The sequence below is a fragment of the Myodes glareolus genome, chromosome 12 (genome assembly GCF_982192425.1).
Source record: "Myodes glareolus chromosome 12, mMyoGla1.1, whole genome shotgun sequence".
Classification (NCBI taxonomy): domain Eukaryota; kingdom Metazoa; phylum Chordata; class Mammalia; order Rodentia; family Cricetidae; genus Myodes; species Myodes glareolus.
In genome coordinates, this window is record NC_142037.1 from 28,537,961 (window position 1) to 28,556,761 (window position 18,801).

Genomic DNA, 18,801 nt, shown 5'->3' on the forward strand with positions numbered 1-18,801 from the left:
TCAAATATGACGTGATGTGGCATGTAACTTTTATCATTGTTCCTAATGATCAGTCTCTCGCCCCCATAAGTGAGAGATGGACTTAGAACATGGGATGAGATAGAGACCACACCCACGATTATGTGCAGAGACTGGGCATGCGTGACACTCACCTTCCTGTTTCCTGCTTTGCGTGTCTCATGAGGGGAGCTATCTTGTAGAGAAGCCTGTGTGCTAGGGAGCTAAGAAGCAGCAGTCAGGGAGGAACTGGCACTCCCAGCTCAGCAGCCCACCAGGAACTCAACCCAGACCAGAGCCATATGAGAGCTTAGCCCTCCCTCTGTTAAGCTTTCTCTTGAGGCCCCCATGCTCTGATTTCCTCCTAAGAAACCCTCAAGGATTCAGCATCCAGCTAAGCTGTACTAGCATTTTTGACCCACAGAAGCTCTGGGATAATAAAATGCGTTGTGGCATTAACTTCAGGATAGTTTATTACACGACAGATGATGAGTAGTGCATGCATGTTATCTGCCAGGCAGGTCCTGCTCTCCCCTCTCCTGGGCACTCTGCTAAGAGTGGGTTCTGGCAGCCGTTTTCTACCCTGTGCTCATGTGGGGTAGGTAACGATTGGTGTTCTCGTGGGTTGTTTTTAGACTGTATCCTATCTTTTGGGACTTCCATTTTTGTTTTTATGCCAAACCTTGGACGTCTCAATCTGTTACTTATCATCTCATTTCGCCTGTCAGCTCAGCTTAGCAAGATGTTCCAGTTGTCCTTACATAGATACAGTGGTTAGTACATATGTTCCCGTTGTCATTACCTGTATTAACTCCCTTTTAGTTTTTCTTTCTTGCATCTTTGTTAAATATACTGATGAATCTGCTAGATGCACATCTGAGATGCCCACCACTCGGAGCCTTTGTTCTCACACTCTTCCGTGGCAGGTTTTCTAGCATAGTTCACATGCTTTCTATCACATAATCATAAAACTCAATACCCAGACTCCTGTGGATGCCTTCTTCACAAACACCTGGAGCTGATGGTAAAATACTGTGTTTTCATTGTTTTCTTTAATTCAATGTTAAGTTTATGAGAAAAATTAAACTTTCCCATGTTCCAGAGCAGAGAGAAAACGAAATCTCGGAGGTCTGGGTATGCACATGCACTGACTTCAGAGAGGCTGTATGTGACCCATGCCCTTAGCAGCAGGAGGTACAGCCTGAAGCCTGAGTAAGATGAGAAATTGGAACTGAGATTTCCATAGAAAGTCCACAAAGGATCATATCCTCGTGAAAAGGAAGGGGTGGAAATCCTACGTTCATTGGCCCAGGAGACAACAGGGTATTTATTCTGATCTTAATTCTCTATAGATGAGAAAAATCTCCTATGATGTCAAACCCTGTCTGAAAAATCTTGCTCACAAAATACAAATCTAGAACAATTATATAGAGCTAGAAGCTCTATGTTTTATAAAATGATCATAAAATAGTTATTAATCATGATGTTCCCAAGCACCACCAGAAATAAACGCAGACCTCTTTAAGACAAATTGCATATGTGTCCCTAGAGCTGAACAAGAACAGCTGGTCTAACCAAGGCTGTATGCAGGTCAGTGGCAGAGCATTCACTCAGTACACACAGGTCCTGGAACTGAGCTCCAGCCCTACAGAACAGGCAAGCAGAAGGACTGCCTAAGAGTGACTTTTACTTTTAAAAGTGTTACACAAGTACATGAAGCCATCACAAATAAATGTTAGCAGAGATCACGAACAGAAAAGTTAGACTGCCAACAACGTTGGAACATGATCAGTAATCTGAAAGAGATTGTAACATCGCTTTTTAAATTTTTAAAGAAAGCTAAGGCTAAGTGGTGGCATACGCCCACTCTCTCAGTCTAGGGCGGTCAGCCTGGGCTACATATGAGTGAGAGCCTGTCTCAAAACCAAAACAGAACAGATAAACAAAAAAAAATCAAGGTAGGAGCTAGAGAGATGGTTAACTGGTTAAGAGCACCTGGTGTGCTTTGAGAAGACCCAGGATTGGTTCCCAGTGCCTGTGTGGTGGTAACTCTAACTGTCTGTAACTCCAGTTCCTGGGGATACACTGCCTCCTCTGGCCTCTGTAAGCCTTGACCCACTTGGTGCTTTTACATGCAGACAGAACACTCAAACACATAAATCGAAAATAAATATATATATTTTTAAAAAGGCCTAGAAACTAGGAGCTAACAAAACAAAAACACTGTGATTAAAAGTCTTTGAGGGGTCCAGCCTGTTCTGGAACTCACTTTGTAGATTAGACTGACCTTGAACTCACAGAGATCCATCTGCCTTTGCCTCTGCTTCTGGAGTCCTGGGATTAAAGGCATGTACTAGCATGCCTGGCTAAATGTCATATTTTTAAAAACATGAAAAATACCATTGAAATTCTAAAAACCAGTGGGGAAGTAGATTAGACCATAAATTATTAAGCTAGTGGTAGATTTGATATCAATAGAGCAATATGTTTAAAGTATGAAGGAATTGTTAAAAATAGAATTCTATACTCTGAGAAGGTATCTTTCAAAAATAAAAATTAAATTAAAACTTTTTTAGTTATAAAGAACCCAAAGAATTAATTTTGTATAAACCTCCACTAGAGGAAATGTCAACGGAAAATCTTCAGGAAGAAAATAATGTCAATGGGAAATATGCATCTACTCCAAGACTGAGTAAAACAAAATGCTCACTTCAGTGTAGTCTCTTTAAAGGATGTTTACTAACAACAACATCGAACTGGTGTCAGATATGAAATTAACGTGCGTAATAATATTTATAAAAGTAGAAAAATAGGAATATGCTGTTGTGAAGTTGTTACGTTAAACATGAAAACTGGTAAATTAGAGATACATATTCTTTCCCATAAACAACTGTTACTATGGCAAACAGCTGTTAACCAATGAAATAAAGTAGAATTGTAAAATTATTTCAGTGCATAAAAACAAAGACCAAAGTAAGAGAAAGATGGAGAAAGAAAATGGAAAAAAGAGAATAGGAAGGGGATAGGTTTAAACCTAAAATATCAATAGTAATTAAATATAAATAAAGTAAAACTAGTGACTAAAAGTTGGCAGCTTTTGATTAAGCCTGTTGAGTGAGGATTTGAGATTCAAATGTAACCTGTTCATAAGGCACTGTCAGTCATTTGAGAAGCAAGTTGATGGTAGAAGGGTAGAAGTCATACCACGAGAACACTAACCAAAATGAAGCTCAGGTAACTTTATAACTATCAAAGCAGATTTCAGATCAAAAATAGTGAGTCCAGCAGAAGACCATAATGAGTCTTTTTGTATGTTACTAACATAGCTTTGAGATAAGGGTAACAGTGAAACTTTAGGGGACAAATGGCCACACACACAGTTGTAGTCAGAAATTAACATTGTCTTCCCAGTAACTGATAGAACAGACATGCAGAAGGTTGTCAAGGACAGTTCAGTGCCTTCCCAGTGGTCACCTGTAGACATTCACTTCTAGCTAGACTAGCAAGGGGAAACACTGGAAATTGTCAGTGTCAGGAAAGAGTGACCTGCCTCTCTTCCAAAGGCTCCGTGTGTGCACAGGGTGGTAAGGAATACCTTGAGCACTGTGACCTGACACTCATCCAGAGGCTGCGTGTGTGAATACTATATTGGTGTGCGTTGATATAAAGAACGAATAAAGTCAACAGATCTTTGAAAGTCACAAACTGCAGATCACTCAAGAAGAAATAGATGGTCCTAATAGCTCTATATGTGTAAGAAGAAGTTGACTTTTTAGTTTAAAGCCTTCCCTTAGGGGCTGGAGAGATGGCTCAGAGGTTAAGAGCATTGCCTGCTCTTCCAAAGGTCCTGAGTTCAATTCCCAGCAACCACATGGTGGCTCACAACCATCTGTAATGGGGTCTGGTGCCCTCTTCTGGCCTGCAGGCATACACACAGACAGAATATTGTATACATAGTAAATAAATAAATATTTAAAAAAAAAAGCCTTCCCTTAAAGAAAACTTGTATTAGTGAGGGTTCTCTACCGCAGGGGTTCTCAACCTTTCTAATGCTTTAATACAGTTCCTCATGCAGTGACCCCCAACCATAAAATTACTTTTGTTGGTACTTCATAACTATAATTTTGTTAATGTTTTGGATTGTAATGTCAATATCTGTGTTTTCTGATGGTCTTAGATGACCCCTGTGAAAGGATCATTTGCCCTCCAATGGGGTCATGACCCACAGGTTGAGAACAACTGCTCTAGAGGAACAGCACCAAGAGATTGAATCTCTCTAGATAGACAGCTCAAACACTGGCGTCATAAAAGAAGCAAGGTTTATGCCATTGGGGGGAAAAGGGAGAAAAATATATACATAAGGAGAGAAAGGGAATTTATTAGAATGACTTACAGGCTGTGGTCCAGCTTGCCAATAGTGGTTGTACCAATGAAAGGTCCAAGAATTCAGTGGGTTGTTCAGTCCATGATGCTTGATGTCTCAGCAGTCTTCAGTCTGTGGCAGAGTCCTGAAGTAGTCACTAGTAGCAGTAAGGAATGGACTTGCTAGCAAGAGAGAACAAGCAGGCAAAGATCAAAAGCTCCCTTCTTCCATTCCCTCTATACTCCTAGACCAGATGGTTTTGCCGGTTATATTTAATGAAACATTAAGGAAGAAAATATGTGAAACTATAGGGACTCTTTTGGAAATTGAGGAATGAAAGACTTCCCAATCTATTGCAGGAAATCAGCATTTCCTGATACTAATGTTCTACAAATCAATATGTGAAAATGAGGATGCCATTCTCCACACAAACAGATGCTACAATCCTGAATTTCACTACATGCAGAAATATGTACAAAAGAATACTGTATGGTCAGGTGATGTTTGTCTCAGGAATGTAGTGCTGGATTCACATGAAAAACTAAGTGGCAATTGGTCGGTGGTAGTGCACACCTTTAATCCCAGCACCTGGGAGGCAGAGGCAAGTGGATCTCTGAATTCAGGGCCAACCTGATCTGCTTAGAAAGGTCCAGGACAGTCACAGCTAGCTAGCTAGCTAGATCCTGTCTCAACAAATGAAACCACAAAAACCTCAGTGCTGTGTTCCCCAAATAAGAGAAGTAAACTCGGACAAATGGTTGTGCACCCATTTTCATGGCAGTATCGTCACAGTCCACCCAAGGTGAAAGCCAGTAGTGTGCATCAGGAATTGAGTGTGCATCAGGAATTGAGTGTGCATCAGGAATTGAGTGTGCATCAGGAATTGAGTGTGCATCAGGAATTGAAGGCATATCACAGAACCTTCAGAAGGAAAGAATGCCCGCATGCTTCAGCATAGCGAATGCCCATCCCAAATGAACATATTTTGAAGAAGTCCATGTATGTGTGGTACTTACTACAGTCAAAGCTGTAGAGATGGAGATGAAATGGTAGTTAATGATGAGCAGGGAAGCAAGGGAAGTTGTAAACTAGTGTTTAATAGGCTCAGGGTTTATGTTGGAAAGATGTGAAAGTTCTAGAGAGATGATAATTATCATATGTTAATGTGAATGGTTTTAGTTCTACAGAATGTATGTCTGAAAGTGGTTAAAATGGTAAATTATATGTCATTTTCTATAAAAAGTTTTAGAGAGATTTTATGTATGAATTGCCTGTTGAAATGTCTGAAGCATCTCAGTTAATATGAATTCCTTTGGAAAAATTACTCTATGCTTGATGACACATACCTAAGGCAGGAGAATTATGAGTTCACGGTCTGTCTGGGCTGTACATGGAGAACCTATCTCAAATAAAATAAAAATCAAATGAAACAGCTTTGAAAGTAATGTGAATAGACTAGAGTTGCTGATGGGGATATGAGATGACATAGCTTCTTTGAGAAATGTTCCATCAATTTTTCAAAGAGTTAAAATAGTTATCTTGTGGCACAGTGTTTTTACTCACCCCTGTATAACTAGAACTGAAAAAGAAAAGGATGTGTAAACAGATTTTTAGAAACACTATAATAGCCGAGAGAGGGAAATAATCCTGACTCTTATTAGTGGATGAATGGAAGTTTGTGTGTGTGTCTGTCTGTCTGTCTGTCTGTCTGTCTGTGTAACAGAATGGAATGGTGATGATACATGCTGTAACATATGAACTTAAAAACATGCTTAGTGGAAGAAGTCAGACACAAAAGCCACATCATATGACTACATTTATGTGAAGTGTCAAGAATAGGAGACTCAATAGAAACAGAAAGTATACTGATCCAAGTCAGGAAAAAGGGAAATTGAATTGTTTGGGGAAGTAGGTGGTGGTGATGACCATGTAACATGAATATGCTACAGCCAAACTAATATCTAAAAAGGTCAGAAGTGTAGTGAGTTTTGTCTCAATAAATTCATTTTTAAAAATCAACCATTGATAGCTGATACCAATACCAAAGATATTACTTCCTTTCTATATTAGGACAAGTGTAAACAATAGTCCAAATGCAGCGATACATAAATGATTTTTCCAGCATGACCCAGCGAGAGTTATTACAGTTATGCAGAGCTGTTCAATTAAAAATCAACATAGTCACTAACATCAACAAGCCAAAGGAGAAAAACCCTACCATATATGTCAGTGCAGGAAAGGGCTAGGGATGTAGTGCAGTAGACAGCTCTCCTGGCCTGCACAGGGCTCTTTTCTACCCCCAACACCACCACCAGGGTGGGAAAAGGCAACACAGGAAAAGCATTTGGTGAAATCATGATTACAGCTCCGAAACCAGGGAAGAAAAAAGCACTTCAGTGTGGTGAGGCACTGCCTGCAGACCCTGCAGCTGATGACGTGGTAGTGAGAAAGCTTGCTCCCCTGCTAAGACTAGGAGCCTTCTCTGCCTGCTTCCTATTCACAAAGCCTGGTGTCAAGCCCAGATTTCCCTATGAGCTTCTCAGGTGTAGAGATAACTATCTGCCTTCAAAGGGTTTTCTTCTGAGTAAAAGAGTTCTTTCTCCTTAGACTGTTTTGAGTTTTTGAGATTTTTGTTTTCCCACTGACAGCCAGACACTAAGAGAACTGACTTTGTCATAGAAATGAAGGTTTACTTTGCTGGTGTGTGTGTGTGTGTGTGTGTGTGTGTGTGTGTGTGTGTGTGTAAGACAGAGAGAGATTCAGACACTCTACTGTCGGTCTCCACAGTGACTAAATGAATGTGTTAAATACCGTGAAGTTGGCAGATGGTTTTGCTGCAGTGGGCTGCAGACAGCCACCCACACTGTCTGACGCTGCTTGGTAATAAAGGTGGAAAATCTACACCTCACCATACTCAAGAGTATACTCCTGGCCCACCAGACCACTATCCAAGCTGCAGAGTGTGTCTTTGTTCATTCTTTTACCTGTGTTCCATTGCCTGGCATCACATAGCAAGAAAGCAGAACTCACACTCTTCCTGCCAGAGTTTATTTAGTAACTGAGAACCATGAGACCTTAGCCAAACCACCGAGCTTCACTGCACTTGTTTGCCCAGGTGAGCAACAGAGAGAGGGCTAGAAGGTATGAGCAGTCTCTTCTCACTCTGAAGTTATGTGATACAAAAATTCTTCTAATAGGGTTGCCGTTGGATATAAGTAACCATGGGAATTTTCTCTCTTTCTCTCATATGTACCGAGTTCTGCAAAACAGGTATTTCATTCTTATTATAGTTAGTTTTTTCTGTTGCTGTGGTGAAACACTATGACCAAGTCAACTTATAAAAGAAAGCATTCATTGGGCATATAGTTTGAGAGGGAAAGTCCCTGATGGCAAAGCAGAGACAAGGAGGCAGTAACAGCCTAAGAGATCACCTATTGATCCACAAGCAGGAGAGAGAGAGATTCCACACTGGGAATGGCCTGAGTCTTTGGAAACATCAAAACCTATCCCCAATTACACACCTCCTCCAACAAGGCCACATCTCTGAATCCCTCCCAAACATTTCCACCAACTGAAGAGCAAGCTTTCAAATAGATTGTAACACGAAGGCCGGCTTGTTGGGGTTTCTGTCCCGCCCAGTACCCCAACAGCCGGCAAGCAACAAAGAAAATCACACACAAGACTCCATAAGGTTATAAACTGATTGGCCCATAGGGTCAGGCTTCTTGTTAACTCTTATAACTTATATTAACCCATTATTCTGATCTATGTTAGCCATAATGGCTCCATACCTTTTTCAGCTGGGCAGGTTACATGCTGTCTCTTTGGTGGTCTGTACAGGAGTGGCTGAGAGAGCTTCTGCTTCCAGAATACTCCCAGTCTCTTTGCTCCACCCCTACTTCCTGTCTGGCTTTCCCGCCTATACTGCCTGCCTGGCCAATCAGCGTTTTATTAAAATATGATTGACAGAATACAGATAATTCTCCCGCACCAATAGATGAAACTATTGGGAGCCATTCTTCTTCAAACAGCCACCATCCCTTTTTTTGTAATTATTCTCCAAGCTTTTGGGTTCTGACAGGAAACTGTCAGAAATTTTGTTAGGAGTTTAAAAATCAGATTTCACCACCAACAAAAAAAAATAATATACCTTTCCTTTGAGGGAAGTGCACATAAACTGACCAGTGACTGTGTTGTAAATGTCTCTCCTAATATTTCTTGTGGTCACACTGATCCAATAGCCCTAGTATGCTTGGCCAAGCTTTGGGGTAGGGAGCTCTCTGAGGAAGTAATTCTTGGATGGACACAAGCAAGGATGTGAAGAGATAGATTATTTTTAAAAAGAAAAGAAAAATGAAACAAGTACCCAAGGAAAGCTGTTGTTTGTCCTGTCCCTGGTGGCTTTGTCCTTTAGTCTCTTCTGGGATGGGGAAAATCTAACAGTGGGCTGCATTTTCCCATTTTCTTCAGGATGCTTTCTTTATCATTTTCTCATCTTTTGATTTTTTTCAGCACATCAGAGCAGAGTGACGATGGTCCTGTTTGTTCTGGAACTGGAGTGGGTGCTGAGCACTGGGCAGGACAAGCAGTTCGCCTGGCACTGCTCTGAGAGTGGGCAGCGCCTGGGATGTTACCGCACCAGTGCTGTGGCCTCGGGCCTGCAGTATCCTTTGCTGAGCAAATCCCTTTCTCTTTAATGCATAGAAATTTGGGATATGTACATTGTTTTCTATTTTTTATTTACTATTTTTCCTTGTATGAAAAAGATGCTCAGAGACCTTCTTAAGGTACAAGGTATTGGGGGGGGGGTTCCCCACATATATAGGGTGAAGTAAGGCAAAATCATTGAAGTAACAGGCCTGCTGACTGCTATGACCAAGTTCTGACACCCAGACAGGACACAGTCCAAAGTGTGGCCCTCAGCTGTCAGGACTGTGGTTCATGGGGCTACAACCATCAACAAAATACATTTGATTTTAATAAACAAGTTATTTCCTTAATAGGAAATCCCCCTAACATTATAAATACCCCATTGGTGCTTAGAGAGTAGACCATGAGATTTCTGTTCATTTAGAAATATTTTGGGGACCATTGGGATTGCTTAGCAGGTAGAAGTGCTTGCTGTACACGTTTGGAACCTGAGTTCAGTCTCCAGAATTCATACTGGAAGGAAATAGCCAGCTACTGGAAGTTGCCCCCTTAGTCCACATACACACTGTGAAACACACTAATAATAATAAATTAAATTTTAAATATTTCTTAACAGGCTGCCATGCCAGGGACCAGTGAGCTAGCTGTCTTCTAGATGGTATCCTGCAAAGAAACCATAGTGTGATGTTTTTTTCTCCCAAGTTGTCAGTCCATATGGTTGGGGTGGGTACCTACTAATACCAGAGAAGCCTCAGTTCTTGCTGGCTGGGCTCTGACAAGCTTAGCATCAATTGGTGCGTGGCATGTTTCTCCCACGGCAAGGTAGAAAGTTCTCTGGTGTAAAAGGTGGATCCTCCAATTCTGACTAGTGAGGCAGGACCCGGAAATCAACACCATTCACAGGTGCAGGAGCAGGGGACCTGCTTTTGGGTTTTATCTCTGTGCTTACAAAGTGTCTAGTCAGTTGTCAATAATACAGCAGTTTGCCGCCGTCTCCTTGAGCCTGTGTGGCAGTGTGTGTGTTTATGAGTGCACAGAGGCTGGTGCTGCCACTCTTCTCTCACTAGAAGGGCAAGATGAGGGACCATCTTGGTGGAAGGTTGTAAAGGAGGAGAGTGATCAAGACCAGAGACAAAGTTAACAGGAGAGGGAGCTTGTCTTTGACAGGCAGCACAACACATAGCTACAGGCAACGTCCTCAGGCATCAGATGAGCCAGCCGAAGCCTAGAAGGCTTACATACTGTCAGTGAGTAAGAAAGGGACCACTGTTTCTGAGGTATTCTGCCGTGGACTTCTGCCTTGTCCCCTTCGCTCTTGGACATCAGAACTGATAGCATCCTGTGGCTTGTTGTGGTGCCGGCAGCATCCACTGGTCATGTAATGGTGCATCTTCCACTTATCTGTGTCTTATTTAGCCAAACCAGGCAGGTCGAGCAAAGACACACATATGCCCTCAAGAAGATAACTTTTCAAACTATCTGAAAATGAAAAACAAAAATTGAAGTTCAACTTGTCTTGACCATATCAACATTTGTTTAAGATTATAACCACTAGTTCCGAAAGTCGCCTTCATTTTGTGACTGTTTTCCAAGCAGAGAATCATGTTACTGGTTATCAGAAGCCTGTGTGTGTGTGTGTGTGTGTGTGTGTGTGTGTGTGTGTGTGTGTGTGTGTGTGAGAGAGAGAGAGAGAGAGAGAGAGAGAGAGACAGAGAGAGACAGAGAGAGAGAGACAGAGAGAGAGAGACAGAGAGAGAGAGATTGGACAACCCCTTGCAGAAAGTGCATGCCTCACCAAATTCATCTTAACAGCTCCTGTTTTCAAGCCACAATGCCAGCCCTTGCTCCTGAGTATCTGTGCAGTACTAAACACTGATGGTGTGGCGTGATAGTCCTACGCTTTTGTCAAGGGAGATGGTCTAAGCCAAAAAGCATGAGGTTCTTTCAGAGCCAGAGCCTCCACCCCAAGCCATTCCCTGGGTGTGCCTGGTGAACAGACAGATGTTCAGCGAGAAGTACTGCCCTGCTGTGGTCCCACCTCCACCTGTTTGCTTCCTTCCTCCTGCCGCTGTCCTCAGTTTTGTTTTTGTTTGTTTATTTGTTTGTTTGTTTTTAACAAAAGGGAGGGAAGGAGCTCTGATGAAGCGACTTAAGCTCAGAGAGTGAAGTCATCACCTCTGTCTATGCAGAGGACAGCTGCCGGTGCAGGAGAGGCTGCCACAGATGAATGACACAATCTGTCCTATCTCCACCTGCCATTAGTCAAAGTTAGCAAGTGACAGACTGTATTGACCACATTCTGAGGTCCTCTTCTCCCAGGCCCCTCAGTAGAGAATAGCAATGGCAATAACTGGAACTCAGGCCAGGAGACAAAGAGATTGACCAGTTCACTTCTCGAGCTATCAGTTCCAAGAAATGCCAAAGCCTTCGATTATTTTGCTATATACATGAAGCTCTAGATGTCAAGTGACCGATCATAGTGACAGTGGGATGGGGAAGGAGAGGGAAAGGAGTAAGACACGGGGATAGCCGTCCCTCAGCTCAGACTGCTCCCTCAGAACTCAGTGCTCCTGCCCTCACTGCGTCACACAGGGGTAAAGCCGTATAGTTCAGCCTGGTCCAAATCTCCATCCTCCTCCCTTAGCCTCCTGAGTAGTTGGGGCTACAGGCCTATATCACCATATCTGACTAACTCCTTTTCCTTAACTGCTAGTTTAGGTAGAGAGTTATTATTCTGCCATCCTTCAGATGAGTTTCTTTTTCTTATAACGTTAGAAACCCTTAGGGTTTTGTTGTTGTTTAGGTTTTAAAAGAATATGTTTAACATATTTTAATAAATGTCATTTTTAAATATTAAAATATTGGACATATAAAATACGTCCCTTCTTTGGATAGTAAGAGTCATATACTAGTGTGTGTGTGTGTGCATGTCTGTGTCTGTGTCTGTTTGTCTGTATGTGTTGCTGATGACCAAACCCAGGGTTTCACAAATGACAAACAAGCACTACCATTAAGCTTCATTCCTGACTCTCCCCCATCTTATTTCATATTTTTTTATATTTTTCTAGGATATTTTATAGCAGTTTTAGATTCACAGAAAACAATTAAATACTGAGATTTCCAGTTCTTCCCATGCGTTACAATTCATAAACCTATGTTGGCATATGCAACTTTTATCAACTTGTGGGCTTTAAAATTGCCATGGAAACAAAGCTGTAATCATGAGTTATGTGACACTCTTCCTGGGGAGATGTGAACAGTTGTCTCTTCGCCCCAGGTAGGGGGCAAAAGACAAACCAAAGTAAGGATGCCACAGAATTCATCTTGGTGAACCAGTGAGTTTTATTGGGCCAGGGTTTATTTACAGGAGCAGAGATTACTCAGTGATAGTTGTGTACCAAAAATCCATTCTATCCAGATGACATCTTATGAAAGTTGGAAACCTAGACCACACAGCACAACTTGCAGGCAGCTCAGCAGTTGGAGTTTATCTCAGGCAGCTCGGGATGAGCCTCCTCCAAGTGCCTCACTGGTCGCTGCTTCTTTTCAGTGGCCTAGCTAGTTTCTGTTTCTTCTGGGCAGTTCAGATGCCCTGGACATCTTCTAGGACAGCTGTGTCCATCGTTGGGTTGCCATACAGCTGCTCTGGAATGGTTCTCTGTTGTCCTTACGGCTTCTGTATGCTGGGGAGGGAGGGACTGAGGGAATCCAGTCTTCCAGGTTCTCCCAGAATCTTCACTTCCTAGGGCATTAAACATTAAAGATCCCTGCCGGACGGAATGTTTCACCTCCTTTACAGCATCTCTGTCATAAGGAATTTCCCTGCAACACGAGAGATTTGCTCAGAGATCTGAGAGCTTACACAACACCATTCTCTCTCTCTCTTTTTTTAAGATTTATTTATTTATGATGTATACAGTATTCTGCCTACATATATCCTATAGGCCAGTAGAGGGCATCAGATCTCATTAAAGATGGTTGTGATCCCTCATGTGGTTGCTGGGAATTGAACTCAGAACCTCTGGAAGAGCAGTCAGTGCTCTTAACCTCTGAGCCACCTCTCCAGCCCCCACAACACCATTCTTGCGAAGGATTTTAGAGTAGGTTAATTGCCATGAAAAGACATGCCCTAAATGTGAGTGATGGCATTTCACGGGCAGCACCCCCACACAAACATACACACTGAATGGAGAGGAGAAAGTGAACCGTGCACATCCTCGCTGTCTGCCGACTAACTGCAGGCCGTGTGATCAGCTGCCTCCTGCGCCTGTCACACTGGGCTTTTCCTGCCATTGTGGACTATGTCCCCTGGACCTGGGCGTCACAGTAAACACTACCTATGTTGCTTTTGTCAGATATTTTTGTTGCAAGTGAGATGAGACTCCGGGCATAATGGCACACGCCTTTAATCCCAGCACTTGGGAGGCAGAGGCAGGCGGATCTCTGTGAGTCTGAGACCAGCCTGGTCTACAGAGTGAGTTCCAGGACAGGCTCCAAAGCTACACAGAGAAACCCTGTCTCAAAAAAACAAAAATCAAATTTTTTTTTTTTTAAAAAAAAAACCAAAAACCGAAATGGGGTGAGACAAATAGCTAGCATAGTATGTCATTCTCACCCAAAATCCCTAGCTTTCTTCAGGGTTCACTTTGGCTGTTGCACATTGTGTGGTGTATGGATCTGAACAAATGTGTCCACCATCGTGTTGTCCTACAGAGGAATGTGATTGCCCTAGAATTCCTTTAGTATTCTGCATTGCATTCTTGTGGTGGGAGCTCCCTTAATGTATTAGATTTGTCTCCTGTTGCTGTGATCAGACTGACAGAAGCGACATGGCAGAAAGGGTTTATCTTTGTTTCAGTTTGCTGTGCTGTGTATCTCTGCAAGTCAACGTTGCTAGACAAGTGTCTCAGGGACTTGGGCTGTTAAGAATTCCCATTGTTAACTAGTAAGAGTGGCCTGCTCTGTTGGGAACCACACAAATGGCAGGGCTTATGCCAAATGGCTGCTTTCTGAAGTCTGCAGTTCTGGAGAAATGGTTCATCCGTTAAGAGAGCTTGCCATTCATCCAAGTGGATTGGAGTTCAGATCTCAACACCAGCTGCCGAGGGGAGGGCTCACCAACGCTAGAAGCTACAGCTCCTACTGATCTGATGACTTCTCTGGTCTGCACAGGTGCACATGCATGTGTGTGTGTGTGTGTGTGTGTGTGTGTGTGTGTGTGTGTGTGTGTATACACATGCTAAAATAATAAAAAAATAAAATTAGAAGATAAAAATCCTCCAAATTTAAAACAAAGTAAAATGGATGAATCCTAGGTTTCTGTGTGTCCTGGGTATCTGATTGTAGACCTCCTATTCTAGATCATTTGTCTCTCTGTCAGTGCTCTCACACTTTAAAGAAATTTTGTAGGCCAGACATTTAGCAGACACTGCCTCTAAAGAGAGCAATCACCAAACTAAAAGGCAGGGACTTGACACTCAGTAGGTCAGCAGCCCTCCCAGGCAGACAACATACCGTGATCAGGTCATAGCGTCTCATCTGTACATTCCTCACTGATTTACCACATCAATAAGGGCAAAGACTGATCAAAATATATTACATGAAAAAATAATAAGTACAGATTTAAAAAATCAGAACAACAACAAATCCAGATGAAGTGTTTCATTTTGATTTGCAGATCTTGAAAAATATGGTGAGGGTTCACCTCGCCCAAATATATGTGCTTGAATCAGAAAAAGTGTAAGCCCTGCTCCAGACTCCCTTCAGAAATGCATAATTGAAGATGGCCAAGCAGTGGCTGGTCAGCTGCCACAAGGGCCTCAGCAGAGAGCTCCCCCCAGGTGCCCAGCACAGAGGAGTTGACAGCCATCAGCTCCTAATGCCTGAAGAGCAGGAGGCAGCCCTGACATTACAGCAGCTGCAGGTTAGAACACGAAGGCCTTGAAACCTAAAGGTGCTGAGAGGGTGTTTTCATTAAAGCATGTTTTACCATCTCTAAACAACAACAATAACAACAACAAAACTTTCTAGCCTATTTCCATATCTGGTAGACATGGCCTCCTATTGCATGCTGTTTTGATTTTCAAAGTATTATTGTATTTTCTTGCTTCTCTTTATTTTTCTGTGTAATTTGGGAAGAACATATCGAGCTCCAAAGAACATGTTGATATTTTTATTGTGGTTATATTAGATGTATAAATTAATATGATAAGTGACGGCTTAGTCATGTTGTGTCTGACTGTCTAGCTATATTGTATGTCCTTCATTTTCTTAAGTCCCTTTTCATGTCTCCCAGGTCATATCTTCAAGTTCTGCTAGCATGGCCCTGCACATTCCTTGTTAAACTACTGTAGATTGTTTTGTTTCTTACTCTCACAAATCCCCGCTTTACAATCCTTAATGATTACATGATAGATTTGATGTTGAAACCCGCCATGTGTTTATTGGCGATCACTCGGGCCAAGTCACCATCCTCAAACTGGAACAAGAAAACTGCACACTGCTAACGACCTTCAGAGGGCACACAGGTAAGATCTGAGCAAAGGCTCCCATCACTTGCAGCTTATTCTGGTGCTCCTGTGTTTGAAGGTGGCAGAGAACAACCTGGGCTTGGGTAGAACTACAGAGGACACAGGTGTGCTTAGTTGATTGTAAAATGGCTCAGTAAGAGTTAACACCAAAGCATTCTCTCCATCGTTCAAAGGGAAGAGAAACCACTCTCTCTTAAGAATGTTAAGAGCTGGCTTTTGTGTTGCTGTGGAGAAAGCCAGTGCTAGCATATGTTGAAGGGGTGCTTGAGACATGTAACAATGGTTCAAAACCCAGGAGACTAGCAGGACACTTGTCCTTGTCATGCTTGACGTAAGAAGACAGTGTGCAAGAAGATTCCCACATCCTGACAGATTAAAAGGGAAGAAGCGAGACTACATAAGAGGGTACAGATTCATCTTTCCTGTTGGGTCCTTGAATTTATAACAAGGTCCTCTCTTACATCACTAATGTTCTCAGGATCATTTCTGCAAGAAAATAATAATCATTCATAGCCTTGGAAATACTTGAATCAACGACAGTAATGAATACTGGCATTTTATTTTATTTTTGGAATGTCATTGGCTCCAGAAAATATTCATTTTGAGGAAACGTGCCACTGCCTGATTTTATGGTTGCTCGTGGGCTTTGGTGTGTATGTGTGTTTCTTTTTTGTAAATAACTAACCCATGCTCTAGTATAGAGCTAATACTCCATCTGGATGTCATAGATAAATAAAAGTAGATGGGAAAGGGTGTTTATTTAAATAATGTCCATTTAGTCATAAGGAATTTGCAGAGGCTGGGTGGTAAGAGGGCCAGAGAGATTGCTCAGCAGTTTAGAGTGCCTGCTGCTCTTTCAAAAGACCCGGATTCAATTCCCAGCTCCCACATAGGATGTCTCCCAACTGCCTGTAGCTCCAGCTCCATAGATCTGACCTGTGTGTCTAGTCTCCAGTACTTCCTTCCTTTGCCACATGCTTCCCAGTGCCCATGTCTTCAGCTAATAGCATCCCTCCTTGGTAATCTTGATAGTAAGAATAATCTACATTCTTTGCTTGTGCGAACCAAGAGCCCCATCTTCAGGTCACTCTTGAGATTTAGACCATCGACACCATTGCAAGAGCGTGATTTCCCAGCTGGGTCCCGCTCAGACTGGCCTGCTTTCCTTCTCTCTGTGCTCTCAGTACACTCCCTTGCCAGTCTCATAACCACCTTTTCTTTTTCCCATCCTTCTCCAGTCACCTCCTTCAAAAGCTGTCATAGTTTTTAAATGGTTTATTTCTTACCAATTCCATACTCTGCAGCATCCCTAAACAGAGGGAGCCAGCCTTTCTGCAGACCCAGGCTAATTCTCGGGAGCCTCACACCAAAATAAACTTCCCTTGGGCAACAGCTCCTCTCCTTTTATTACTACACTTAAATTTCTTGCTTCTCTGTTCAAGAAACAAACCAAACCCTTTCAATCCCATATCCTCCTGTAGCTGTTCCCATTACTCTTCTAATTCTGTTCTTAAATTCCAAGACTTGCAGAACATAGAATTTGCTATTTTAACCATCTTGTTTGGTGGAGTTAAGTACACCATCTTCATCTTGTGAAGCTGCAGCCTCTACCCTTAGATGGCAGCCCCTCCCCCATCACCCTCTGTTCTGTCTGTGATTTCTCCTAGTGTATCACATAAGTGGAATCTTTTAGTACTTCTCCATTTGCAATTGGAAGATTTTCACTCCCACTACTGAGATTCATCTTTTTTGCTGTTTTTGAGGATTTCTTTTTGTACTTCTCCATTTGGAAAGGGCTTGTTTACCTGCAGACTGTAGCAGCTAGTTATTACAAGAATGCCATTCCCCTGGTGGCTCCAGGTTCCAAGGCCTCACCTTCTATTTACCTTCCAGCCTAGAGGCAAACATCTGGTTTGCCTCTGTTATCTCATTTGACTTGCTCTCCCTGAGGTGACCCAGGGTCTTCTGGGCTGTGTTGAAGGCCTTGTTGTGCTGACATTTGGCAGCATTTTCCGTGATGGCTGTCCCTCCCTGCAGCTGCTGCTCTCCTTTCACACCTGTGACCTAGCCTTTCCCCCTCTGCCTTCTGCCTCTGGCTGTTCTCAGAATCCTCTTCTGAGCCTTTGCTCTGCGTGTTGGTCTCAGTGGATACTCAGTCAGAAAGAAAAGCACAGTTGTTGTCCTCAGATTCCTCAGAGCCCAGTGAGAGCCAAGCTCTGCTGTAATGGTGCCTGGTGACAAGAGGCCCTGAGAAGAAGCCCCAGGGACTTCTGAAGTGGAGCAGGAGCATAAGTAGCTAACTTGGAAGGAGGGGCATTCAGGGAAGCTGTTGCTTGACCTGAAATCCTAGGGAATGTGTGAGTGTTGAATTCTTTGGGGAGAGCAAGAGGTCATCCAGGACGTCCAGGAGAATGCTAGCACAGTGTGAGTCAGAGACCCAAGAGTCCATGCTCAGAGCTTCTACTCACCCCTCCAAGGCTGAGCCTCACTGCCTGAAGGAGAGGCCAGAGCAAATGCCACAGTCCATTCAGATCCCTAAGTGTCTCTCTCTCTCTCTCTCTCTCTCTCTCTCTCTCTCTCTCTCTCTCTCTCTCACACACACACACACACACACACACACACACACACACACACACACCGCCTCGACATCCTTTGGCAACCTTGAGAAACCATTAGTGAATATGAAGCAAGAAACAGGCATCCGATCCCCTGGAGCTAGAGTTGTAACATTCTGATCTTCTGTAAAAACAGCATGCGCTGTTAACTGTGAAGCCATCTCCCTAACTCCAGAAAGTGTCTCTTAAAATGGGGTGCTGATGGGGGGAAAGGGGAGGAGTGGATAGGTTCAGGGTACAATGTAAGAAGTTGAAGAAGTTGAAGATTGCCCAAGAGTGGCAGTAGTGTGTGACCCAAGGCCGCTGTGGTTGAGAGACAGGTATGCCTTGCAGAGAGGGCTTAGGTATAGAGTTTATTTAGTGTGTGTGTGGGGGGGAGAGAATAAAGAATGGGGGTAAGGGAAGAAGGAGAGAGGCAGAAGTTGCCTCTGAAGAAAGATGGGGGGGGGACCAGAGATCTGCTTGCCTCAGCAGGAAGGAGGAGATTAGGAGTGGGCGGGGCTTGTCTCTTAAAGGGACAGGGTACCCAGGTGACAGGGCAGGCCAGCAGATTACAACATTCCTACCTTTCTCTTATAATAAAAAGGTGAGGATTTAGGCGTGACAGGTTTAGGGGATGAGGGCATCAGGTTCTCAAGACTGCTTC

General features: G+C 43.0%; 1 protein-coding gene across 1 annotated transcript in view; it reads left to right on the forward strand.

Moving 5' to 3' along the window:
* The window catches only part of Wdfy2 (WD repeat and FYVE domain containing 2), a 131,581-nt gene that overhangs the window by 83,211 nt on the left and 29,569 nt on the right, over positions 1-18,801 (forward strand). Inside the window, exons 5-6 of the mRNA XM_048421708.3 lie at positions 8,873-9,023; positions 15,425-15,537. Coding sequence (XP_048277665.1) covers positions 8,873-9,023; positions 15,425-15,537 — 264 coding nt within the window. The remainder of the gene's footprint in view (positions 1-8,872; positions 9,024-15,424; positions 15,538-18,801) is intronic.